The following is a 24867-nucleotide window of genomic DNA, read 5'->3' as shown; positions in this document are numbered from 1 at the left end:
CTCTTTCTTTTTTTTTTGAGACAGAGTCTCACTCTGTTGCCCGGGCTAGAGTGCCGTGGGGTCAGCCTAGCTCACAGCAACCTCAAACTTGGGCTCAAGCAATTCTCCTGCCTCAGCCTCCCAAGTAGCTGGGACTACAGGCATGTGCCACCATGCCCGGCTAATTTTTTCTATATATATTTTTAGTTGTCCAGCTAATTTCTTTCTATTTTTAGTAGAGATAGAGTCTCGCTCTTACTCAGGCTGGTCTTGAACTCCTGAGCTCAAGCAATCCTCCAGCCTCGGCCTCCCAGAGTGCTAGGATTACAGGCATGAGCCACCGCGCCCGGCCTCAACTGCTCCTTCGTCATCCCCGTCCCAGGGTTGAGGGCTGGGATTGGAACCAGGGAGGAAGGAATCGACTGAACATTCAGGTACTTGGAGCCCATAATATTCTTAATATGGAGAAACTCCTTTCCTATCAAATACCTTAATAGCACTATCAGCAAAGAGCTGGCTGCCTTTTCTCTCCTGGCTGTGTCCCATTTCGGGGAGCTAAAATGACCAGGAACAGGCAGGGATAAGCATAATTATCCAACTATCTACCAATGGGAACACCAGATCTTAGGTTGAGAGTCGATAGCCATTCTAACTGAAAGGCTAGCTGAGAAAGGGATTCCTAAAAAAAGAAAAGTGTTTCTCTTCAGAAACTTCTAAAAAAGAAGATCTAGTAAATGAAGAAATGAAGAAAAAATAAGTTATTTCAACACTTTCATATATTTCTCCTACCCTGATGTGAATTAATTGATTCTTAAACCAGACTGTGGCCAGGCGTGGTGGCTCACACCTGTAATCCTAGCACTCTAGGAGGCCGAGGCGGGAGGATCGTTTGAGCTCAGGAGTTTGAGACCAGCCTGAGCAAGAGTGAGACCCTGTCTCTACTGAAAATAGAAAGAAATTAGCTGGACAACTAAAAATATATAGAAAAAATTAGCTGGGCATGGTGGCACGTGACTGTAGTCCCAGCTACTCGGGAGGCTGAGGCAGGAGGATTGCTTGAGCCCAGGAGTTTGAGGTTGCTGTGAGCTAGGCTGACGCCACGACACTCTAGCCCGGGCAACAGGGTGAGACTCTGTCCGAAAAAAACAAAACAAACAAACAACCCCCCCCCCCAACAAACCAGACTGTGGTTTAAGGTCCCTGAGAAGTGTAATAATGAGGATGTCCAGCGCTATGCATTTGAACTGAACTGCCTTCTTTTTTTCACATCCAGCTACAACTTTCATGCTAATATTGCCAGCCAACAATACAGTGGTAGCCAAAAGGACTATTATTATCGACCAAGTTCAATATTGGCTCTGTTGTGACAGGTCCGCTGGTAAAAAAGCCACAGGCACGTTAGCTTCCTTCATACCTTTCTTTAGGAGATTCCAAACTTGCCCCCGTGTAAAGAGGGTTCCTGGGTATCCACTCAGTCTAACCTCAATCTACGCTTGGGAGGTGCGTTCTAGACTCAAAGGAGCAGGAGAGGAGAGGAACAACAATACATCCAAACAAAGCAAAAAACAAAAAAACAAGGCAAAGCAAAACAAAACAAAACAAAACGTAAGAAAAGGGAGGAACAAGAAATGCAGAACAATTGGAAAACAGGATTATTGTCTTAAAATGGTTAAGGTTTAATAGCTTTACTACATTAAAAAAATAAAAGGGTACATTGCCTGGTTTTAGAGTGGGATTTTTGTCTTTTCTTCCCTTAGGTCAAAAGATCAAAGGGAAAAACCAAAAGGAAAAGATAACCATGGTTGGTTAAAGTGGATGCCACGTGCTCTCTTGTGGTCATTTTAGCAAATCATGCATCGTAATAGACTATCACTCACTGCCCATAGGAGGAGATGAAGCAGCAGCAGCAGCAGCAGAAGTGCTGGGGGAAGATTTGACTGGTACAACTGCTGCATAGGATGAGCTAGGAACAAGTTTTACGGCATGGTGTTGACCCAAGTTCTGTCGCCTTAGGACTCCCTGAAAAGAGGCTCCAGTCTGGAATGTGTTAACTACGTCGATCTGCAAAGAATCAGAGAGTGAGACAGCTTTGCTCCGCAGTCAGAGAGAGGTGCAGAGAGAGGAAGGGAGGGTCTGGGAAGGTTTGGGAAGGGGGATGGAGGTAGCTGGGAAGAGGGGATAGGAGATAGAAAGCAAGAGAGAGATTCCCTCACACACAAAGCCATGGTGAGGAAGAGGAGGAAAAACGTTAATTGCACATCACACTTCATTTAGGGAACAATTTGCCATGGAGTCCCAACACCCAGCCAGAATCCAGTTTTCTCCTCCCCTTTAACTATGGTGAGTGTTGAAGGTGTATAGGTGTCCAAGAATATTTAAAATTTAAAAGGACTTCCCTCCCACTCTATGACTCCTAACAGCTAGACGGTGATTGGCAGCTTATTCATGGTTTTGACCTGTACTCTTAAAAATAATGTGTACAATTTAAGATACTGAAGGCAAAATACATATCACTGAATTTCAAGGCTCAGGAACCTCTAAACCAACTAAACTGATTATGTATTTTTGTAGATTTCCCAGGAAAACATTTCATGTGTTTAAAGAAAAAACAGGGCTAGTGTAGTGGCCCGTACATGGGTGGCCGTGGAGGAGAGGCTCCTGGACCATGAGTTGCTGGGCTCATCCTCTTCTGGGTATTTCTCTGAGATACCCTTTCCCTTGGCTGAAGTGGACAGGGCCCTTGAGAATGAAGCTCAAGACTCTAGTGGCCAGGCCCACTGGAGGGAATGCTGCCAGCTACGTCAATGCATTGGGGATCCTGAACCGTCTGGCAGAAACGCTGACGGTAACTCTGCAGTTAGGCTGACGGAGGAGGAAACGTTTCTGGTTGGTGGTGGTGGGAGCAGCTGCAGGTCTAGGCCTACGTAAGCAGACTCTGGTTTTCAGTGTGCTACTCCTCGGAGACAGGGGCAATTCATGCTATTCATTTTCTAGCAGTGGTGCTGATCTGGGGCCTTGATCAAATCTACCATCCTTGTCCTTGACCCCTAAGTAACAAGTCAAAAGGAATTCCTTTTATCCTTCATGGATCTGGTAGAATGATCTTAGGAATATCCACCTGCCTAACGCCAAGGGTCAATCTACCAGGAATGTATGAGAGGTGCTGATTCCATGAATCTGACTTCCTTTCCCCAGAAGAGGGGAAACCAGGCCCCGTGTGAGTGAGACAGTTGTTCTTATTAATAAAACTTCCTGAGAGGCCATGAAATGTTTAGGGTTAATTTCTGGAGCCAGGTCAAAGTTTGAGCTAAAACGCCACCCCTTTCTCACATTCTACAGTTTTCAGTTCCAGGGAACTAGGGAGTCTGAACCTGCAGGGGGAAGGTCTACACTTGGGAGGGGTCCAGCTCCATTGAAGAAGGGGCTGTGGAGGCACATCCTTCAATGCTTATTAGGGTCACAAAGTCCCAACCTCCATAATGAACTTAGATCCCAGGTTGAGCTTCCCAAGATTCTAGCCTTTAAGTTTCCTAAACTGCTTTATAGTGCTTTTAGCTCCCCAAAACCTAAAGGGAAAAGGAGAAGGGAAGAACAGTCTAGAACCAGGGAAAGGGGAAATCCCGTCCAGAATTGGACAATAGCTTGGCAACACCTCCACCTCCTAAGCATTGCAATGAGACTGACAAGGATCAGCACTGCGAGGGCAGGGGATTTTGTCAGAACCCTGCTGAGGCTGGAGAGTTGATGCCAGGCGCGGACCCCGGGTATCCGGGACGCATGTTAGCGTAGTCAGCCTCATCTGCTTACAGAGTCAGGTGCATGCTGGAATGGTATGAATTTGGTCATCATGGCATCTGTACTAGATCTCCTTTGATGCCTAAGTTTGGGCCTTAGTGCTGTTCTGGCCCGACTGCCTCATGCCCCAACAGGGACAGGTGCATCCCTAAAGCTACGTAGGCAGTGAGACCAACAGGGAGGTGCGTAGACAAAGGGTGGCAGTTGGTAGTGGAGGTGAAGGAAGACCCATGAATCTCAGCCCTACGGGACAGAAGACTGGCAGGGAGTAAGGAGGTTCTGGAATGAGGGAATCCTGGCTAGGAAAAAAATTACGTAGTAGAAGAGGAGGCAGGTGATCCTGAAGGGAGGAAAAGCAAAGACAGGTTATTTTGAAAAGAGCAGCCCCAGAGGGAAGCACTGGGGGCTTCAGAGACGGGAGCCAAAGGCGCCAGGTGCTATGGGCACTTGATGGACTCTCAGCCTGGAGGACGGGGCGGGGCAGGGAGTGGGCGTGGAACTCTGGATGCCACGAGGCACTTTGTGCAGGTCCTGCTGGCATTTTCCTTTCTGGCGGGAGGAACTCAAGAGAGGGCAAAGGAATCCCACTGTTCCCCTACCTAGCCCTTCTTTTCCGTCTGCTGTCCTGCCCCTGGGAGATAAATTCCTACTAGGTATGTAGTTTAGAATATTAATTTCACTTATCTTCCCATGCACTAAGGAGGTGGGGTTGCCTGGGGAACTTTCTAAACTAGCTGCAAGGCCAATTTTAGAGTAAAACTATTTTTGGGATCTGCAGCCCATCAACAGAGAGAAATAGGCTTGTTCTCTGGAGACTCCCCCTGAGATCTTGGAATTTATGGTTTGTGGAGATGGGGAATCTGAGGAGCAAAACAATAAAGGTATGTGGGGTGGGAGCAGGGAAAGACAGAATTATCAATGCCTGTATCAGCCCCTTCACTGAGGAGAGGGTAGTTATGACTGATGCATGGAAAGTGAAAAAAAACAAAAAACCAAAGGTTACTGTAGGGCTGTAGGCAGGGGATTTAAGAGCAGCAGCTTCTATCCCACTTCAGAAATTGCAAGAAGGGAAAAGGTTTGAAGAAATTATAGCTTCTTCCTTTTCAGGAAGCAAGTCTGAATCCTGCAAAAGCTACTCAGGCCTCGAGACACTGTTATTTATATACACTAAACCATCAGATTCCCCACGATGGCCTTAAGCTTTGAGTGGGGAAGATAAAAGGGGGTGAGTTTCTTTTACAAAGATCCCTCCAGATAACATCTATTTCCATAAGGGCAGTGTGAGGACTTTACATTTAGTGTCTGCGGGGGACGTTGGCATGGAGATGTTGTCTAACTCCTTCCTTCCGAAGAGCAGGGGAAGGCTCTGAACATTTACTTTCCACCGTGGGGGCAGGTCTATTGCAAGATACCTTAGGTAGGAAGCTTGCCCACCCGACACAGGGTGGGAGGGGGCTTTAGAGCCAACGCAAAGCTACAGGGCTGTGCTGAAGTGTTCCGTGGCCTAGGGGCTTTGACTACTCTCCTCTCGGAGATACCACTGCCCCCTGGTGTCCTGAAGCTGGGGAGCCAGTGCTGGCCATTCCATGAGGAGAGAGGCCGGCCACCAAGAACTGCCACCCTCCTAACGCTGCCCCAGGGGGAGGACAGGCCTCTCTCAGAGTACCTGAGTCTGGATACGGTTCAGGCCTCGGAACCAGAGGATCTGGCCTCGGCGCAGCTCCATCTCCGCGTGGTCAATCTCATCCAGGCCCTCGGCATCTTTGGTGATCTCCTCTTTGGCGGTGCCGTGCCCAGCCTCCTTCAGGAACTTCAGGGATTGGGTAGGTATCGCAGAGATGAGCTGAGAAGAGGGGCGGTGAGGACAGAGACACCAGAATCAGGGGGAGAAGAGTTGTCAGTCAACTCACAGGGGTCAGGCCCTTGGTCGGTTACTCTGTGCCCTGTTGCCCTGCCCACTGGGAGTGAGGAGAAGCAAGGATTCTCCAAGTGATTCACCAGCTGCCAGGCTCTCAGGAAGGTTTTCCGTACTTATGGACACACAAAAGAGAGTTTGTATGCTAGTAATCCACCAGCCATCTGCCTGGTTATATACTTCATTTTCCTCTCTCTGTCTCACTCCTTCCTTACCTTTTGCTACCTGTCTGTTATGGGTAACATAACTATAATGCATGGTGCATAGTAGGAAAAGACAGAGACCGGGAGCTGGGGGAAAACAAGTCTGGGGAGAAGATGGTCACACTGCATGTGCAAGGTGAGGGGTAGAGGGGGTGCTGGAAGCGAGAGACTCCCTTCTTAGTTACCACAAGCAATGTAGTGCCTGTGTTACAAAAACATAGCGAGAGGATACTATTAATAAAAGTTTTGGCCGGGCGCGGTGGCTCATGCCTGTAATCCTAGCACTCTGGGAGGCCGAGGCCGATGGATTGTTTGAGCTCAGGAGTTCGAGACCAGCCTGAGCAAGAGCGAGGCCCCGTCTCTACTAAAAATAGAAAGAAATTAGCTGAACAACTAAAAATATGTAGAAAAAAAATTAGCCAGGCATGGTGGCACATGCCTGTAGTCCCAGCTACTCGGGAGGCTGAGGCAGGAGGATCACTTGAGCCCAGGAGTGTGAGGTTGCTGTGAGCTAGGCTGATGCCGTGGCACTCTAGCCCGGACAACAGAGCAAGACTCTGTCTCTAAATAAATAAATAAATAAATAAATAAATACATAAAAGTTTTCTTGGGCTTGGGGTGAGGAAGTGGGTGAGACAGGCCATGGAAGGAGGGACACATGAGTATTACTTTTTTTTTTTTTTGAGACAGATTCTCACTCTGTCACTCCAGCTAGAGTGCAGTGGCATCATCATAGCTCACTGCAACCTCAAACTCCTGGGCTCAAGGGATCCTCCTGCCTCACATTGCAGAGTAGCTGGGACTACAGCCACGAGCCACTACACCCAGCTAAGTTTTCTACTTTTGTAGCGACAGGGTCTCGCTCTTGCTCAGGCTGGTCTTGAACTCCTGACCTCAAGCAATCTTCCCGCCTCAGCCTCCCCAAGTGCTAGGATTACAGGTGTGAGGCATAGCGCCCAGCCAACACATGAGTATTATCAGAAGACATGGAGCAGCAGGTTGGGGTTGAAATTCAAAATAAATCCTTGATGAGCTCAGAACCTGTCAGTTTTCCTTTATAAACAAGATGAGGAGCAGGCAGGGCCCAGACGGGAAAGAAGGCCTGCATGGGCAGTCCAGCATGGAGCCAGGCGTTTTGAAATTGGAAGAACGTCAAAGCTCTGCTTTTGCATCTCGGAAGGAGCTGCTGCGATAGGGAAGGAAGGCTGTGATCAGCGTCATGGCCCCATGGCCACATGCGACACCAGACCCAGAAGAGAGTTTCCAACAAGAGGTGTAACAGCCAAGCTTCACCCACGTACAGACACTGGTAAATAAACTTCAGCAAACAGAACGGGGCGGAGGGAATCGGGTCAGAAATTAGCCAGGGGGGCATGCAGGAGGTGTGAAGAGACAACTGGTAGGTCTAGGGGGAAGGTTTGCAGCTCCAGAAAGGGCTCTTTGGAGCCAGTTAGGGCAAAGCCTCCGTAACCCAGCGGCTGGGCACTCAGGGATTATCCGCAGAGATCTGGGGTCTGCAAAGAGAAGTACAACCCAGGCCAGAGCTGTGGATGAGGGGGATGTGTAAAGTGGTGTTAGGGACAGAGTGAAACTCTGACCAGACCTGATGATATTATATACACAATACTCATAGCTAACATGGATTGAATACTTGCAAGCTACTAGATAGACAACCCATTTACTGATTAACAATAATTAACAATGACCGTGTTAACCTAAGTTGAGGACACAGAAGCACAGAGAAGTTAAGTGACTGGCCCGAGGGGACTCAGCTTGTAAAAAGGAGAGCCAGATTCAAACCCTGCAGTCATTCCCAGAGGCCGCACGCAGAACCGTGGACTCACTGCTTCTCTCGAGATCTCCTGAACCTGAACTCATCTCAGGTGAGAGTCGGGCTTTCCAGGCAGAGAAAGCCACGGCGAGAAACACAAGAGGCCGGGAGCCCTGGATATGTCCACGCAGCAGCCCACAGACAGGCTGCTCCACTGGAATAAGGACTTGTGCTTTGCAAACTCTTCGATTTCTAAGACACTTCAGTTTTTTCTTTTTTTAAGCAAAATTCCTTTGAGAAGTTCCACCCCTTTCAGAGAAGCTAAGGGATGTGCCTGCCCCCAGGCACGGTTAGAGAAGGAATCTGCAATCTGCAACCACGGAAGCGGTGTGCACCGCAGGGTCCTGGGGGCGGGGGGCGAGGAGACGAGGCGAGGCGAGGGGTGGGGCGTCTGCGCAGGTGCACGTTCGTCTCCCGCAGACGACTGGCCAGGCCGCAGGCTGTGCGGAGCAGGGGAGGGTGTGCCCGTACTCACCTGGCCCCACAGAAGCTCTCCAATCCCGATGAAGAGACACCACAACCACTGGGCCAGGCTGAGGTTGGTACAGCTGAAGGGTTTACCCCCGAACTCCACGATGAGAACCTAGGACAGAGACAGGGCCAGCCTGCCGTCAGGGAGGTGACTAACAGGCAGTCAGTCCTCCAGTCAAGGACACCAAAGCCACATAATCCCCCTGCCCCAGGATTCTTGGGGTGCAAGTCCTGATCTGTTTGCTGGGGAAGGGGAAAGAAGAAATCTAGAAGGAGAGGCAGATACAGTTTTTGAGAGCACTCTAGACAGACGCAGTTACCATGACTATGATTAACGTAAGGTGTGGGGGAGTTGGGGGAGCTGGAGGCTTCTTGTGACAAAAGCCAGTGGGTGACAAAGAGAAGACACGGTGACGGAGAAGAGGAATTGAGGATGGGGCAAATAAGGGACATACCCCGCTGTGGGATGAGGCAGGAGCTCGGAAGCTCTCGTATCCAGAGATGTTTTAGTGCACCTCTGACTAGGGCAAGAGGGAAGGGGCTCGATCCTTCTACCGCCAGGGCAGCCATGCCCTTCGCCCCGGTTCCCACGGGAGGAGCCCAGGCTGGGCCGTGCAACGACACGTGCACCATCCCATCACTTCTCTTTCCCCGTAGAATCCTGCAGCATTTTCTCCCACGAGCCCCTTCAGAACTAAGGCGAAGGGACAGGGAGCCCACACCACACGCACCCACACATGTCATGTATGCTGGCAGGAGGCATGGGAAGGGGCTAGAGGACAGGGACCCTTCTCTTGGCCACTTTGCGGAATTTCCGTGTATTTAGAAGGATAATGAAAAGATTCTGCAAGTCTTGTTTGCAATCAACATAGTGCTTTGCACTGGACACCTGGCACACTGGGCTCCAACTTTAGAGTAATGCACAGTAATATCAAACTGGGAACCCCAATGTGTTCAACGCACGCCCTCAGTCCCCATCACTCCCTCGCTCCTTTTCCTGGGTACTTAGGGAACTGTGGCTCCAGCTTCGGGCCTTGACCATCCCAGACCTGCTACCCCAACTCCGGATAGAATCTCACCTGGCTGACGAACGTGCCCAGGACTACAGAGCAGAAGATGAGGTTGCGGTAAATGCCTGCGAAGACATTCTTCTCCCCGTGGATCTTTCGGGCGTTGATTTCATTGAAGAGCTGCATCAGCACGAAGGTGTTGAAAACGATGGTATAGTGCTGGGTGGGCGGTGAATGTAGAGGTGCCTTCCTCCCACTATCAATGTCAAAGAACTTCTCACCTAGCAGGGAGAGGAGAAGCATTGGAAGGTAAGTGTGGTCTGAACTGGGAGTCCGAACGCGCTGGTTGCTTGTGGCTGGTGTCCATTCTAATTGGCCAGTATCTGAGCTATACTTGTTATTAAATATTTGAAATGTCAGGCCAGGTCTCAACCCATCTGACCCTCTCTCTGTTTGCTCCATTGGTATTTGCTTTCGTGCAGTGTAGCATGGTGGTAAGACTGTGTGCACTGGGGTCAGAGGGACATAGGTTTGCATTTTAGTGCTACTATTTACACATTATGGAAGCTGAGCTTCATTTCTGTCCTCTATAAAAATATGAATAATAAGGCCACCCCTGTGAAATTCTTAAGAGGAGTACATTAAACAGCATAACGCACCATGTAGCAGGAACACAGGAGCTCTCAGCAGGTGAAGCTGCTATTTTTCTAGTCTCAGCTACCTTTATCCTCGGGCCATTCCCCGCCCCGTCTCCATCTGGCACCCCAGCTGCTGCCCCACCTACCCTAATCCCACCCTGGCTCACCAGCAAAGACAAGGACAAAGATGACAACGAGCTGATAGACTGCATGGCCCAAGATGTTCTTCATCATAGTACGTGAGATCAGAGGCTTATTTCGGCCGTAGGGGCGACGATTCAGCAGAGATTCCGTGGGGGGCTCTGTGGCCAGGGCCAACGAAGCGAAGGTGTCCATGATTAGATTCACCCACAGCATCTGCACGGCTTTCAGTGGGGAATCCTGGTGGGAAGAAGAACCAGTCCTTTGAGCTTTCCTCGGAAACCACCCCCACCTCCGCGTCAGCCCCACCTTCGCCCTGTAGACAGCCTGGCTCCTGCTATCCACCTAGACTTCGAATCTGGCCACTTATTAGCTGAGTGACCTTGAGAAAGTTACTTAACCTCTCTGAGCCTTGGATTCCTCATCTGTAAAATGAGGAATAACATCATCTACCTTGCAAGGTTGTTTTTGAAGAATAGAGGCAGTACATACAAGTGCTCACCACAGTGGCCGACACTAAGTGCTAAATTAATGGCAGGTAAGTTACCATCGTTCCACATAAGCAGATGGAGACCGTGGAGCCCCGGCATTGCCAGGGAGACCTCGCCCTTACTCCTCAGCACACACACTGTACCCGCTGTCCCGTGTTCCTCAGCCCCTGCCTCATCCTTCCCATCTCAGCTCCCACACCCCCTTCACCTGAGTGATACAGGCTCCAGTGAAGGCCACAATCACAGCCACAACATTGACGGTGAGCTGGAACTGCAGGAACTTGGAGATGCTGTCATAGACATTTCGCCCCCACATCACTGCCTTTACGATGCTGGTGAAGTTGTCATCTGTTAGGATGATGTCCGAGGCCTCCTTTGCTACATCTGTGCCTGCGATACCCTGCGGTAAGACGGGGAAGGGAAGCGGTGAGACTCGGGACGAGGCAGCTTATCTACGTTCTGAACCCTGGTCTCCAAGAAGCTTCAGCAGTACGTATGCACATCAGAGGGCGCGGCAGCCACACAAAAGAAAACGAAGAGAAAACAGGTCTCTGTCACTCTGCAGAAGAGGGCTGGGGCCTGATGCCACCGCCTTACTCCTGAACCCGGACTGGGAATTATAGTCATCTCTGATGTCCCTTTCTCCCTCCCCTCCTGTAGCCTCTATCTCAGAAACTAATTGAAAGGTAGTAAACTAATCCTATCTATTCTACCTCCAAATTCTTAAATTTCTGTTTAAGAATGAATTAAATTCTTAAATTTCCATTGTCAGTATCTCATTTACATCCTGGTCTCCCTCACGCCATTGAGAACTCGACATCTTGCTCTAGGCATAGTTGTCTGGCTGCACAGGTCAGAGGTTCTATCTCTGTTCAAAATCCTGTCAAAGGGGAACCACTGAAGGTTTCTGGATGGCCATCTCAGTGGCTGAAAGCCAGGCTTTCGAAACAGCGAGCTTTCTAAGCCGGGCAGTCAGTGCCCTCAACTAGTGAACCCAGCCTGCTCTTCTATAATCTTTTTGCTCACAATCTGCTGGTTTATTCACAATCCCCTGAATCTCCTCTGGAGTTTACACTTCTATTCACATCATTTCCCTACACCTGAAATAGCTTCTTTCCCCATCTATTTAAACCTTCTCCATCTTTAGGGCCCCATCCAGTTAAACCGGAATTGCTCTGCAAAGCTCTCCCTAACATCCCCAGCCATATTTCTGTTTTACATCTTGCAGCTTCACAGAGGAGCTCACTCTTTAATTCGGTGTGTACTAGCTGGTAGATTACTTGTTCTCTTTACCTGGTAGTATTGTTTTCCTATTCAGATTGCAACAGATGAGCATCTGTTAGATAGACTATGTAATTCAATTTCCCCATCAAATAGTTCCCTGAGTAGGTGTGACAGAGTGGTGTGGGAAAGTATTTTAATCAGTTGGCATTTGAGTAGAGATCTTGGTGAAGAGAGAGTGTCCTTGACGATATGTGATTGCAGAGAATTCCAGGGAGAGGGAACAGCGAGCGCAAAGAATCAAGGAAGAGAAAGGAGGCCAGTGTGGCTGAAGCAGTCTGAGCAGGAAGAAAGTGGTAAGAGACTAGTGGAGACAAGAAAAACCAAGCTCCCTAATACATCCATACAATGCCATGCGATGCACTGTAAAACAAAAGGAGCAATATTGTTATATAATTACTAATATGGAATAATCTCCATTTTTTTTTTTTTTTTGAGACAGAGTCTTGCTCTATTGCTGGGGCTAGAGTGCCATGGTGTCAGCCTAGCTCACAGCAACCTCAAACTCCTGGGCTCAAGTCATGCTCCTGCCTCAGCCTCCCCCGAGTAGCTGGGACTACAGGCATGTGCCACCATGCCCGGCTAATTTTTTCTATTTTTATTAGAGAGGAGGTCTTGCTCTTGCTGAGGCTGGTCTCGAAGTCCTGACCTCAAGTGCTCCTCACTGTGGCCACCCAGAGTACTAGGATTACAGGTGTGAGCCACCGCGCCTGGCCTCCAAGTTATGTTGTTAAGTGAAAAATGCAAGGTGGAAAAAAGGGTATATAGTATGGTATCACTTATCTAAGGGGGCAGGCAATAAATACATGATACATTGGATTATATTTTAAAGAAGCAAACAGAAGGATAAACCAAAAACTAAAGAAAAAATTACCTGTGGGGTTAAAAGGGAAGCAACAGGGTGAAGGCAACAGGGACAGAAGCCAGATTTCTATGAATATACCTTGTTTTGTATATTTGACGTTAGAACCATGGAACTATTTTATGTAAATAGAAAACAAAATTAAATTTAAGGTTGGGCGCGGTGGCTCACGCCTGTAATCCTAGCACTTTGGGAGGCCGAGGTGGGCAGATTGAGCTCGGGAGTTCGAGACCAGCCTAAGCAAGAGTGAGACTCTGTCTCTACTAAACATAGAAAGAAATTAGCCAAACAACTAAAAATAGAAACAATTAGCTAGGCATGGTGGCGCCTATAGTCCCAGCTACCCAGGAGGCTGAGGCAGGAGGATCACTTGAGCCCAGGAGTTTGAGGTTGCCGTGAGCTAGGCTGATGCCACAGCACTCTAGCCCAGGTGACAGAGTAAGACTGTCTCAAAAAAAAAAAAAAAAGTTAAAAGTTGGACTTGCTCTTCCTGGGTAATGATCCTTCATGATTCCCCTGTCTCTGTTATCTATTCTTCATACTTGATAGGTCCGCGATTACACACGCTGTTACTGGCCAGGCGGGCAGAGAGATGGAGCCATCAGAAGCCTGTCCTGGCCTCCGGTGGAGAAGGCAGCTTGCAGTCGGAGGAAGGCACCGTGCTGAGCTTACCATGGCAAAACCAACGTCTGCTTTCTTCAGAGCGGGCCCATCATTTGTGCCATCCCCGGTGACAGCCACCACCTGCCGCTGTTCCCCAACAGTGCTGTCAATGATTCCTGGGAAAACAGACATGCCCCACAGTGAGCACACGTGTGCCACCGGGGCCATGTGGCATCATTGTGTTCTGTGAAAAGTGCTTCTGTGGTCTCCCGCCCCACTCTAGGCAACACCTACCCCTTCTACTGTCTTCCTCCCTGCCTTTTTCCTGGGGCTGGCGGTTCTAGAGCAACCTCCCAGGGGCAGCCAGTGGTTCCCCGGGCAGCACTCTGAGCTGCGAAGTCTGTCCCCATGGTGCCCTAAGGCAACTGCTGTGTGCCAGGAAAAGCAGCAGATGGATTTGAAGGCAGAGACCTGGGGGTCAAACTATACCACTTCCACCTACCAGCCAGTCACTGGGGGAAGTTACTTGTCTTCTCAGCTTCAAACTTCCTTATTTACAAAATGGGGAGAGTTCTACCTGCCCTGCCTAGTCCAAAGTACTACCGGCAAACAAGAAATGATAATGTTTAAAAAACACATTTATTATATGTCATACTCACCAAGGGCTCAGCTGTTTGCTAAACTGTGTGTTCTCCCACCAGCCTGGCTGCTCTCCTGGGACCTCCCTACTCCGACAGGAGAGTCGCTCGGCTGACAGCTCTTACCTGTGCTCGCCCGGCCGCCTGCACCTACCACAGGGACCCCCTCGGGAGCCAGTCTCACCTTTCACCAGGGTGTGCTTGTCAGTGGGGGACGACCGCGCCAGGACCCGGAGCTTAGGCCAGATGTGGTCCAGCTTTTCTTGCTCTACCTGCCAACACCAGACCACACCTGGATCAGTCAAACTCAGAACCACTAACCGGGAAAACCTCACTTTTCCACATACTCTGAGCTACTGGGACATCTGACACTCCACAGCCCCGTGGGGGAGTCTTATCCTGGCCTCCAGGGGACACAAAACAGCCAACTCAGTCTCCGAGGGTGAATTTACTTATGTGATCGTTCGGGCCCTTCTTTTCTTCTTTCCCTTCCCAATTCCCTACCTGGGAGCCAAGCCCCCATTCTTATGCCCTTAGCAGGAGGTGGGCTAGGTTTGTTAGCAGCTGGCTCAGGCGGCTAAAGTGGTGTTTCTGAGGTTTTTGGTTTGATTTCTATGTAGACCAGGAAAGCTGTGGTCTGCTCCATACCCAGACATGCCCTCCGTTAGGCACCATTAGCCACAGGGCAGTGACATGGGAGGGGTGGGGTGGGGGAAAATCATCACAAAATCATCCCATGACTGAAAGGGCAGAAAGACATGAAAAGTTAGTGACACTGTCTCAAACGATAGCTTGTGAATGGAGATATTAAAAATGGGAAGAAAGACTACTCCTCATTTTACCATCTGAGCAGCTTTGGGGCAAAGGGATGCTTCACTGTGAATAGATCCGAGTTTGGAATCCGCCCACCCTCTCCCACGTGCCCCAGAGGCCTCACGCTGGAGACGGCCCTTCCCTCGTCAAGCGGGCCCTGGTCCCTCCCACCCAGGACCCACCTCGCCCTTCTCATTACGGATGAGTCGGTTGAATTCTTTGCCTTCCAAGCACATGAAGTCATCTGTAGCTGTCAGAATGCCACATTTGGTGGCGATGGCCCGGGCTGTGTTGATGTTGTCACCTGTCACCATTCTGACAGTAATGCCAGCTCGTTTGCATTTGGCAATAGCATCTGGAACCTATGGAGAGTGGAGAAAGAGGAAAGGCACAGGTGGGGGTGGTGATCCTTGTGGCTGCCCAGTGCCATGGGGCACGGGCTAAGTCTGGTCATTTTTATGTGGCCAGGTGATACCTCACTTCTGTCCACGCCATAGTGTCACGTTTGAATCTGCCTCATTGTACCAAGAGTTGAAGGGGAAATTTGCTCTAGGAGACGGGTGTAAAAACTCACTCCTCAGCAGGGCCTGGGTGGCATTTTGGGATCTGACCACTGCTTTCCTTTCTAGTAGAAGTTTTTACCACTCTCTGCCCACCTGGCCCGTGCTCCAACCATGCCCAGTCTGTGTAGTTTCCCAAATGCATGACACCTTCTCGTGCCTCTGGGCCTCAATAGTTGATAATCCATCTGTCTGAACTTCTCAGACGCAGAAACATGTTCAGTCCCCTAGTGTCTAGAACAGTGTGCGGCACACAGCAGGAGCTCAGAAAGAATGTGTTGATTGAAAGAAGGCAGCTAAAGACAAAGCTGGTGTCCTGGTGAATTCTGCCACCCAAGTATTGTTAAGTAGCAAATAGTAATCCCAAAAGAACCTTTGCTTCCCGCCACTCTAGACAGCATGAACTCTAGGAAGGCTATATTCTACCAATTGGCACGCCACAGCAGTTCTGGGAAGCAGGAAGCAGAGAAACCTCGATCCCTGTCACTGAGATGCAGTTAGGTAACTTGCCTGGGGTCACAATTAGAAAAGGAACTATTACCCCACTTCCTGTGACTCCTGGGTGGCTTCCTATTAGGTCACACTGGGCCTATGCGTAGCCAGGGGACGGTGGAAGACTGCCATTTGTGTTTTCTTGCCCTTTCTCCAAGCAAAGCCTCACCTCTGGGCGCACAGGGTCCTCGATGCCCACCACTGCGATGCAGGTCAGCTCAGTGAGGATTTCACTCTCGTTGTCCCAAGAGGGCTCTCCGTCATCGAAATCCCGGTAAGCTATGCAGATAGTCCGGAGCCCCTCACAGGCCATGGGCTCAATGACAGTGCGTACCATGTCCTCTCGGTCTTTATTCTTGAATGGTATCGCTTCCCCTTTCTGGTCCAGGATTCGATTACACCTGGAGAGGTGCACAGTCAGAAAGCAGTGTCTGCATTCCCTCTCGACATGCTTCTACATCATTTACGGACACTTTGGTAATCTGCATTACTCCTAAAGACACTGTTTCATGGGCAAACCTCTCCTTCATTCACCTCTCAGCTGAGCCCCTCTTTCCAAGGCGGGATGGCCGGTGATGGAGTGAGGTCTAGGTAGGCAGAAGGGTATGATTCTCCCATGTCATCTGTTCTTAACCACGTGTGAGTACAATGCTGAGTCATTTGCAGATCACCTGCTCTTTTGAATTTCTATTTTTTTTTTCTTTTTTTACTTTTAGATAGAGTCTCACTCTGTCACCCTGGCTAGACTGCAGTGGAGTCGTTGTAGCTCACTGCAACCTCAAACTCCTGGGCTCAAGCGATCCTCCTGCCTCAGCCTCCCGAGTAGCTGGGACTACAGGCATGCGCCACCATGCCCAGCTAGTTTTTCTACTTTTAGTAGAGACAGGGTCTCACTCTTGCTCAGGCTGGTCTTGAACTCCTGAGCTTAAGTGATCCACCAGCCTCGGCCTCCCAGAGTGCTAGGATTATAGGCGTGAGCCACCACACCTGGCCTCTTTTGAATTTCTTGAAGGTAGAGAGACTTTTTCAATCCCTAGTATCTAGGAGAGTGCTCAGTGCATGGTGGGGGAGGGTGCTAAACAAGAATGTGCTGATCAGAAGAAGATGGCGAAAGCCAGGTCGGGACACTGGTTAATTCAGCCCTACTGGCCCTGTACCCAAGTAGGGTAAACTTTTACTGATCTGTGGATAATGTAACCACTTTTTAAGCTATGCAACTTCCCTCTAATCAGAATTGGGAATGGAAAGGAACAGAGAACACAGAACTAATATTTCTAGTACTTGCTATGTAACAAGGCATTTCACACACATCGAATCATTTAATCATAGTGAGGTGGGTAGTAGTGTTGTCACTACGTGAGTATTATTTAATACTGTAGTATTTAATACTATTTAATATCTCCATTTCTGATCGGGAAATGGAAGTTTAGATAGTCTATGTCTGAATCCTGGCTGTGCCTATTAGATGTATCACCTTGAGCAAGTAACTTAACTTCCTTTTACCTCTGTTTTCTCACCTCTAAAATGGGGATAATAATATTAAATAGCATTCTCCTCACTGAGTCAATGAAATAAAATGAACCACCTAAAGTACTTAAATCCAATGCCTGGATATTAGTTCCGTCGCCACCTGGCTGGAGGGCTTGCCCATCATTGACACTGGTTCAGCGTGGGCCATGTCGCCCGGACCTCCCTGAGAGGAGGGCCTCGAAGGGCAGGCGGGGAAGGGGCTCACTTGCGCAAGATGATCTCGGAAGCACCCTTGCTGTACATGCGGAAGCCGCCGCTGGGGTTCTTAATGACGGTGCTCATGGACTTGCGCACGGAGTTGAAGGTGTACACCTTGTAGAACTTCTCCTCGGGCACCTCGGTCCGCACCGCCTGGTAATCCTGATTCAGGTCTGTGACGAAGCCCAGCAGAGCACACTCGGTCTTGTTGCCCACCTGCCTCGGCAGGCCTCCCTCCTTCTCTGGAGGCTGAGAGAAAAAACACACGGGACTACTGAATAAGATGCCTTGACCAGGGAGAGAACTTAGGAAAGAAAGAATTAACTTACAAAACTTTCTCATATAGACCCAGAGCCCATGGGGGAAGCAACATTTGTGTTTTTTTTTTTTTTTTTTTGAGACAGAGTCTCGCTCTGTTGCCTGGGCTAGAGTGCTGTGGCGTCAGCCTAGCTCACAGCAACCTCAGACTCCTGGGCTCAGGCAATCCTCCTGACTCAGCCTCTCGAGTAGCTGGGACTATAGGCATGCACCACCATACCTGGCTAATTTTTTCTATTTATTTTTAGTTGTCCAGCTAATTTCTTCCTATTTTTTTTTAGTAGAGATGGGGTCTCACTCTTGCTCAGGTTGGTCTCGAACTCCTAAGCTCAAATGATTCTCCCACCTCGGCCTCCCAAAGTGCTAGGATTACAGGTGTGAGCCACCACACCTGGCCCCAACATCTGTGTTTTGATTTTTTTCTTTAATTTAAAAAAATTTTATTTTTAGAGATAGGGTCTTGCTCTGTTGGCCAGGCTAGAGTGCAGTGGTGTAATCACAGCATGCTGTAACCTTGAACTCCTGAGCTCGAGTTTGAGTAGTTGGGATTACAAGTGCGTGCCACCACTCCTGGCTAATTGTTTTCATTTTTAAGAGATGGGGTCTTGCTATGTTGCTCCGGCTGGCCCCAAACTCCTAGGCTCAAGTGATCCCCCCACTTCATCCTCCTGAGTTGCCGGGATTACAGGCATGAGCCACTGTGCCCAGCTTTTTTTTGCTTTTTTTCAAGGGTCACCAGACAGTGGTCAGTGGTAACCATGATCCCCAAGCCATCCGGGGCTTAGGGGTGTGTAGTTTGTGACATTGCTGGCCTCTCACCCTGTGTGAGTCTTACACTAATACCCTCTCCTTGTTTCTGGAAAGTGAGTTATTTATTCCAGATAAGCCCAATTCTACTCCCAGCAGGAGGTCCCTCCTTGGAGACAGTGCCTGTTCCTGGCCGAGGATTCCTATAGGCCTCACCCTAGCCCTCCCTCTACTCCCGTGGATTATTCCCCAGTGACACCCAAACGTGTCCCCTCGGGAGTGAGAAATGGGATGTGGGGTGGCAATTCAGGCAGACTAAACAATAGGGGGTTTGTCTCTGAGAAAATTAATGTTCCTTCCAACCACCCATTCTAAGTGCCCAGGCAAAGGGAAAGCTTACCAGAATCTTGGAGGTATAAGCACTGTTGATAGAAATACCGTTGACAATAAAGTCCAGGACCTTGGGCGGGAAGACGTCAGGGCTTGGGATCTCACGGTAGTGGGTGCCCCCAATATACGCCTGTACCACGGTCATGCGGTTCATGGTCAACGTGCCTGTCTTATCAGAGCAAATGGCTGTGGCGTTGCCCATCGTCTCACAAGCATCCAGGTGTCGTACTAGGTTATTGTCTTTCATCATTTTCTACAAAGGGGAAGAGAAAAGACTTGAGAGGGGACCAACTGGCTCTCCCCGTTATAGGTCAGTCATCTGCTAGCCAACATCTCTCTGCGTTTCATTCTGCAGCCCCACCCCAAAAAGCAAGACACTATTTTTGTCAAACTCTTAAGATTCTACTGGGTTATTTAAATGTTGATGCATCTGACTGAGATGGTCCTTCCCCAGTGTCAGGGACTCTGCTCTGGTGAGGCACCACCCAGGGTTCACAGGGGATAGAATGGCCTATCCTTTCACTGACGGTCACCTGGCACCCTCCCCGCCCATCTCTGTCCTTAAAGGAGGAGACAGTGCTGTTCCAGTCTCACCTTCACAGAATAGGCCAGTGAGATGGTGACAGCCAGTGGTAGCCCCTCTGGCACAGCCACCACCAACACAGTGATGCCAATGATGAAGAACTTGACGAAGTACTGGATGTAGATGGGCGTGCACTCGGGTAGCCATGGTCTGCGTTGTATCACAAAGTTGTCAGTCACAAAGTACAGAATCAGGATGAGAACTGTGAGAGCGGACATGATCAGACCTGTGCAGGGAAACAAGTCACATGAGCCCAGGCTGGAGGGCATTCCTAGGGTCCTGGCCAGAGAGGGACTGGTGTAAGCTGTAGCCTTTGTGAGCAATTTTTAAAACCACCATCTCCAGGAAGACATATGAAACCCCTACCCATTCTTTGCATTACAGCGTAGGGAACAGACACTGGTTTTGCATTCCAAAGGCACAGGTTCTCAGCACTGCACTAACTTGACTTGGCTTTGGATAAGTCATTGACCCTCTCTGGGCCTGTTTCCTAGGCCAAATTCCTCATCCATAAATAAGGGGGTTGGTCTGTTTTCTGAATCAGCATTCTGTGATTCTATCCCAAAGCTACCCTCTTCCCGCAATGCACAATATGGTGATTATACTAGTCCATTTCCTAGTAGCTTATCAGTTGTGACTTCTCCCCTACTGGCCTGTGAATGTTGGACAATTCCCAGTTTGTTTACAGCGATGCCCCTAGGTGCTAACAAGAACCTACACGACTAACCCTTAGAACAGGGCTTCCCAGCCTTTCTCTTGTCACGGCACAGAGACAAACGACAATCATCGCAAACGGTTACGTGGTGCCTGCTGTGAGCCAGGCGATCACCTCACAACAGCCCTATGAGTAGATCACTATGATTATCCTCTTGGTAAAGATGGGGAAACTAAGGCACAGACAGGTTTCTGGTGCGGCAAATTGGTAGGGTGACTGACCATTCTGATTTGCCTGAGACTGAACAGTTTCCTGGGATGTGGGACTTGGCTAAAATCGAGAAAATCCCAAGCAAACTGGGATAGTTGTTTATCCTACACATTAAGGTAAATGGAAAAATCTGTTCAAGGTCAAAAAACAACAGGCTTAGGGGCTCCAATTGCTCTGGGTGCTGCCAGGCCACTGTGAGGGCGGAAGGGATCAGTATCTGGGCACAACTGTCCGTGTCTGTGGCGTAATATTTGGGGAAAAACTCTGCTTTAAACCACAGTCTGGTTTTGGTCTTTGATTTTCCTCAGGGCCTGAGGACCCCGGGGCCTCGGAACAAGGCTTGAGATGATGATGTCAAGGAAAACAGAACCTCTGTGCTCTGCTTGACGAGGGTCAGGATGAAGATGGGAAAGCAAGACACTTACGGTGCGAAATTCAAGCAGGGACTCACTCTCTGGGGGACGGAAGGCACCTTGCTTGCCTCGCCCTAGTCCTGGCCTGGCCTGATACAGAAAATTAAAACAACCAGAGCAAACTAGGGCCAACCTTCAGGTAGCCTGTGCTCTCTGAGAGGAACAAGGCAGGGATTAGGGGACTACCAGGAGGGTTAGGTGGGGTCTGTTTAATATTTCAAACCTGTGTGCCTGGGTCAATAACTTCATTCTGCACCTGCAATTCATCTCATCCGTGTATAGTTTATATGCAAGAGATTCATGGTAGTTAAATTTAGCCAGGTACTGGAATGGAACAAAGAGGCTAGACCAACACAGCCCAAAAGATCTTTCTGTGATGCTTAAAACATTCTCTATTTGCACTGTCTGATACGGTAATGTGGTTATTATGACTGAGGAACTGAATTTTTATTTAATTTTAATTAACATCAATTGCAACAGTCGTATGTGGTGAGTGCCTGCTATCGAGGGCAGCGTAGATCCTTGCTAGGCAGCGTGTGCTTAACGGGTCGGCGGCATGGCGTGGTGTGGGGGCTTGTTAGAAATGCAGAATTTCAGGCTCCACCCCGAGCTCCTGAACTGCATCTGCACTGTAACAAGAACCCACGTATGTGCACACCCAGAGACGTACTGATTATGACTGATAAACAGAAGGGTGGGGCCAGAAAATAAACAGTGGTAAAAGACCATATCTTGAGGGGTGTGTCCACTGAAGGAGCAATCTTCCTTTTGTCCCCTCCTCCCATTCCCCCGGCCCCTCCACTGAAAGAAGGTGGCGGGGGAGAGAAGGTAGAGGTAAGTGATGGAGAAGTCACTTCCTCATTAGAGTGCATTAGGGACCTTTCCTCTGGAGAGAGCCTCCCTGTCCACCGTCTTCCTTTTCCCTCCAGTCTTTATTTGGTATTTATTGCTCTGTGCTTGGCCAGATGCTACTACTGTGCCAGGGAACTGCCTTCAGCAAACTGCAGTCTTCTCTGCCCTTAAGGAATGTACAAGCCAAAACATGAGATGGGTGCGCAGTTATTAAAGTCCTCCTCCTTCAAATGTGAATCTCCCTTGTGAGATATGCTCTTTATTTCCCATTCGTCTGGGTATAAGAGACCTCAGGCCCCTTAACCCTTACAAACAGGGAAAATCTCTCTCTCTATGGAGTGGCCAAACAGTGGCAGAGACAGGGACACAGCTGCCTAGACCCAACTAGCCACTCTGAAGTTTCGGCTTCTTTCCGTCAGTCCTGGCTGGTGTAGAAAGAAGAGGATGGAGGCAGTGAGGCTGCAGAATGACACGGAGGAGCAACGCCACTCACCAGCTTTCCCAATCTGCACGGCCAGGCGGGTCAGCTTGCCCTGCAGCACTGACTTCTCCTTTTTGGGCACCTTGACTGTCTTCTTGTCCTTCTCCTCACTGTCAAGTCCCTCCTGGCTGTTGAGTGGCTGGATTTCCAGGGCCACTCCATCCTGGGTCTTTGCTACGGTGCACACACAAAGAGGACAGGTGAGCAGGAAAGGTGCCGGGACTGAGTGGCAGGCAGGTGGAAACCAAAAGACCCTTCTGTCTTCGTACTGGAATATACCTGGGAGCCCCTGACATCAGTTCCTGCCACTCCCACCCCCTACCAGACGTGGAACTTGCCTTCACCCTTCTATTAGGGCCTTTGGAATAATATTCTAACAACTGAAGCTGAGACAAGGGTGCTTTTAGGGTATGGATTTCCTCTTCAGTGGCAGCTTCCTGGCATCACCTCAGAGCCCCAAGCCAGGTTATTCCAGCAAGGGGATTAATCATGTCATTAAGTGCTATTACCAACAAACATCCTTCCTGGAATTCAGTTCTTAAAATAGTGAATCTTTACTGCAGAAAAGGGCAGAAGGAAAAGGTTGGCAGATGTTTCTAGAGCATAAGCTTACTCTGTTAAATGGTTTCTGTCTCTCTCTCTCTAGAGTATCAGGAAAGAAACACAGACCCCCAGACCCAGGGTATTTTCCAGAGGCTTCTTCTATCAGTTGAAGGACAGGGTAAGGAAAGCCCGTTTCTTCCCTGCCTGACAAAGGTAGGGAGGTACGGAGTGGGACGTAGGGTTGAGTGTTTCGGGGGAGAGGGATGAAGCTGATGATGTGAGGGACCCCACTAGAATAAGAGAAAGCAGGGATAAAGACAGACATAAAAATCCATTTTGCTTTTAAAGGAAGTGTTAAAGAGACCTAAAGTTAAAGAATTATTTCTGTTTGGCCCTAGTTCTCTGCTGTGATGACTTTATTTCTAAAGATTACTATGATGTGGGTCACTTACAAAGGGAAAAAAAAAATCTCCAGGAGCCGTCCCAAGAGAGCAGTTCTTGCTGGTTCCCAACACCCCTCTGACCGCACCCCTGCAGAGCTCAGCCCCTTGCTTAGGATGCCCTTCCTGAGAGCCTGTCTCTGCTGTCGGACTCACAAACAGGACAGAGACGGGATGTAAACATAGCCACCAGAAAGAGAAACACACATCAGATCAGGAGGAAGAAAACATGGTGGAGAGAACAAAGAAAGAGGTGGGGAGAGAGGTCCCGACAAAGGGCTCTCTCCAAGCACCCCTGAGAAGACCAGCAGAGAAGGGATCCAGACCAGAAGAGGACACCGATGAGGAAGCTAGCAAGAGGAGGGTGCAGGGACCGCCCACCCCAACTCCCTCCACCGTAAGGACCCTGCAGTCTTCCAACCCAGAAACCGAGGATCACTGGTGTTTAAACCCGGCCGAGGGCAATGAAACAAAGTTCAGCACCCTGGGAAGAGCAGATCAATCCCACACAACCCCCAAGAGAAACCTTGACGTGAGGTTCTACGAGCCAACAGCAGAGGGTGCTGTTATCCCATTTTAGACTGGGACTGGGCCCTTGCGCCCACCCCGCGAGCCTCTGCACCTTCCTCAGGATGAGGGATCTGAGCCATAGCAGCAGATAACAGATTTATGGAGCAGAAACGGGAGAAGGCAGATGGCCTGGAAAGGTCTGGTTTGAGCGTGGGCAGGTAGAGATGGTAAATGAGTGGGTGGAGAGGTTACCTTTGTTGCGATTTTCAGGGACTCCTTGTTTTTTACCTGTTTGAACAAGAAAGAAAAAAGTGGGGTGGAAACCCAAAGTGACTATTAAGAGATCAGATTTCCAGTTTGTTGGTCCTGCTCAGAGCCCAGAAGGGCGACAGCCAAGGGCTGGGCTGCAGGGAAGGGAAATGTAAAGGAAACTCACATCTCTGCTTTCATTCATTCTTGCTAGAGGCTCTAACGAATCCTTGGGATACTGACCACAAGGCTCACTCACGTAGGTGAGCGCATGCTCACCCCTGAGCTGCTTTCTCTCGGAGCATGGCTGCTGCTGGGAGCGCGCTCTTGGTCTGAGTCACATTGCTTGGAAAAATGGGATGGGGATTTGGAAGCGAGAGGTTAGAAGTGTTTCTGCCCAAGGGCAAAGGCCCTGCCGGTGTCCCCACGTTACTTCAGCAGCACCAGGCAAGCTTCCTCCTTATTCACCTGCAGGTAGCTGCAAAAATGAATAGTCTAATTTCCTTTTCATAAATTGTCCTCCACTACACAGCTCAAGATGATCCTCTGGACAGGTGGCAGAAATCTTTCTCTCCCCAAGGGAAGAAGGAATGCTTAGGGAAAGGTGTAGATTTGGTTTATCTTTTCCTCCTCCTCCTTCTGTCATTCCTTCCTTCAGGAACAAGTGAATGGCAAAGACTGGACTAACTCAGGGTAGACACTACCTCTCTGTTCCCACTCTCCTAGCCGTGTCTCTCTTGCACTGAGAGCCCACGGTTTCATCAGGAATCCATTTTATTCCTCTGGCCAGTTTCCCCCTAGTCGTGATGGTTCATTTAATCTCCCACCTTTGAGGGAGAAAGCAGGGGGAGGGGTGGACACACAGGGCCTTTTGGGCCAGAGCACCTAGCCAGCTCATTTGGGGCAGGCTTTATAACTCATCCCTTCACAACTCACCAATAGACACAGAAGTTGAGGCTCAAATT

General features: G+C 49.4%; 1 protein-coding gene across 3 annotated transcripts in view; it reads right to left on the bottom strand.

Annotated features, from left to right (window-relative positions):
- Positions 1 to 24867, bottom strand: part of ATP2B4 (ATPase plasma membrane Ca2+ transporting 4) — a 91767-nt gene that overhangs the window by 9110 nt on the left and 57790 nt on the right. The window contains exons 7-21 of one of the 3 annotated variants that reach the window (XM_045536339.1): positions 23906 to 23941; positions 22173 to 22334; positions 19501 to 19715; positions 18917 to 19159; positions 17459 to 17700; positions 15893 to 16124; positions 14854 to 15033; positions 14043 to 14130; positions 13290 to 13396; positions 10683 to 10874; positions 10010 to 10223; positions 9274 to 9485; positions 8199 to 8306; positions 5441 to 5617; positions 1857 to 2040 (exon numbers count right to left, since the gene is read on the bottom strand). In XM_045536339.1, coding sequence (XP_045392295.1) covers positions 1857 to 2040; positions 5441 to 5617; positions 8199 to 8306; positions 9274 to 9485; positions 10010 to 10223; positions 10683 to 10874; positions 13290 to 13396; positions 14043 to 14130; positions 14854 to 15033; positions 15893 to 16124; positions 17459 to 17700; positions 18917 to 19159; positions 19501 to 19715; positions 22173 to 22334; positions 23906 to 23941 — 2592 coding nt within the window. The remainder of the gene's footprint in view (positions 1 to 1856; positions 2041 to 5440; positions 5618 to 8198; positions 8307 to 9273; positions 9486 to 10009; positions 10224 to 10682; positions 10875 to 13289; positions 13397 to 14042; positions 14131 to 14853; positions 15034 to 15892; positions 16125 to 17458; positions 17701 to 18916; positions 19160 to 19500; positions 19716 to 22172; positions 22335 to 23905; positions 23942 to 24867) is intronic. The other 2 variants (XM_045536340.1, XM_045536338.1) reach the window with 2 other exon arrangements.

Source organism: Lemur catta, chromosome 23, assembly GCF_020740605.2.
Source record: "Lemur catta isolate mLemCat1 chromosome 23, mLemCat1.pri, whole genome shotgun sequence".
Taxonomy (NCBI): domain Eukaryota; kingdom Metazoa; phylum Chordata; class Mammalia; order Primates; family Lemuridae; genus Lemur; species Lemur catta.
Note: the sequence above shows the minus strand (reverse complement) of the source record. Positions and strands in the feature narration are given on the sequence as shown.